At 55.5% G+C, this 1,485-nt stretch overlaps 1 protein-coding gene across 1 annotated transcript in view; it reads left to right on the forward strand.

The window, feature by feature from the left end:
* The window catches only part of SHROOM2 (shroom family member 2), a 97,411-nt gene that overhangs the window by 94,908 nt on the left and 1,018 nt on the right, over positions 1 to 1,485 (forward strand). The window contains exon 9 of the mRNA XM_010829908.1: positions 1,021 to 1,471. Within this exon, the coding sequence (XP_010828210.1) occupies positions 1,021 to 1,471 (451 nt within the window). The remainder of the gene's footprint in view (positions 1 to 1,020; positions 1,472 to 1,485) is intronic.

Here is a 1,485-nt window from a genome sequence, read left to right on the forward strand (position 1 = left end):
TGCTAAGTCACTTTTGTCATGTCCGACTCTGTGCGACCCCACAGACGGCAGCCTACCAGGCTCCTTTGTCCACAGGATTCTCCAGGCAAGAACACTGCAGTGGGTGGCCATTTCCTTCTCCACCCATGTGCTGCTGTTGTTGCTGCTGCTGCTGCTAAGTCGCTTCAGTCGTGTCCGACTCTGTGCGACCCCATAGACGGCAGCCCATTAGGCTCCTCTGTCACTGGGATTCTCCAGGCAAGAACACTGGAGTGGGTTGCCATTTCCTTCTCCAATGCATGAAAGTAAAAAGTGAAAGTGAAGTCGCTTAGTCGTGTCTGACTCTTAGCGACCCCATGGACTGCAGCCCACCAGGCTCCTCCGTCCATGGATTTTCCAGGCAAGAGCACTGGAGTGGGGTGCCGTTGCCCTCTCTGACCCATGTGCTAGCTATTATAAATAGTGCTACAGTGAACAGTGTGGTACATGTGTCTTTTTCAGTCATGCTTTCATCCAGGGTATATGTCCAGTACTGGGATTTGCTTGATCATATGGTTGTTTTAGTCCTAGTTTTTTTTTTTTTTTAAGAAATCTCCATATTGTTGTCCATAATCGCTGTACCAATTTACAGTCCCACTAACAGTGCAAGGGAGCTTCCCTAGTGGCTCAGCTGATAGAGAATCCGCCCACGAGGCAGGAGACCTGAATTTGATCCCTGCGTTGGGAAGATCCCCTGGAGCAGGGAAAGGCTACCCACTCCAGTGTTCTGGCCTGGAGAATCCCATCGACTGCATAGGCCTTGGGGTCCCAAAGAGTCAGACACAGCTGAGCGACTTTCAGTTTCAAACAATGCAAGAGGGTTTCGCTTTTCTCCACAGCCTCTCCAGCATTTATTGCTTGCAGATTTTTTCGATGCTGGCTTGACATTTTTTAATGTGCAACAAGCTGCTGACGGGCCCGCAGGCCAGGAGGTGCAGGCGGGTGCAGGGGGGTGCCCAGGTCAGCAGGGCCGTGACTGAGTCCCACACGCTGTACCCACAGCAGGAGCTCATTGAGAGCCTTGGCCGCAAGCTGCAGGTGCTGCGGGAGGTGCGGGAAAGCCTGCTGGAGGACATGCAGGCCAACAGCGCGCTGGGCGACGAGGTGCAGGCCCTGGTCAAGGCCGTGTGCAAGCCCAATGAGTTTGACAAGTTCCGCATGTTCATCGGGGACCTCGACAAGGTGGTGAACCTCCTGCTGTCGCTGGCCGGCCGCCTGGCCCGTGTGGAGAACGCCCTCAACAACCTGGACGACAGCACGCCTCCGGGCGATCTGGTACTCCCCCTGAGGCGGCATGGATGGATGGGGGGTAGGGCCCGCAGGGTGCGGAGTGAACGACTGGAAGCCTCGCTGGGCGAGTTGTCCAGCTGGTCCCAGAAGGTCTTCTTTCTGGCTCTCTTCCTTCTTGTAGTGGGCGGTCGCCCCGAGACTCCCCACTTTGTTCAGTTACCTGGTTGGGTCCGACTC

The sequence above is a fragment of the Bison bison genome, unplaced genomic scaffold, assembly GCF_000754665.1.
Source record: "Bison bison bison isolate TAMUID 2011002044 unplaced genomic scaffold, Bison_UMD1.0 scf7180017864512, whole genome shotgun sequence".
Classification (NCBI taxonomy): Eukaryota; Metazoa; Chordata; class Mammalia; order Artiodactyla; family Bovidae; genus Bison; species Bison bison.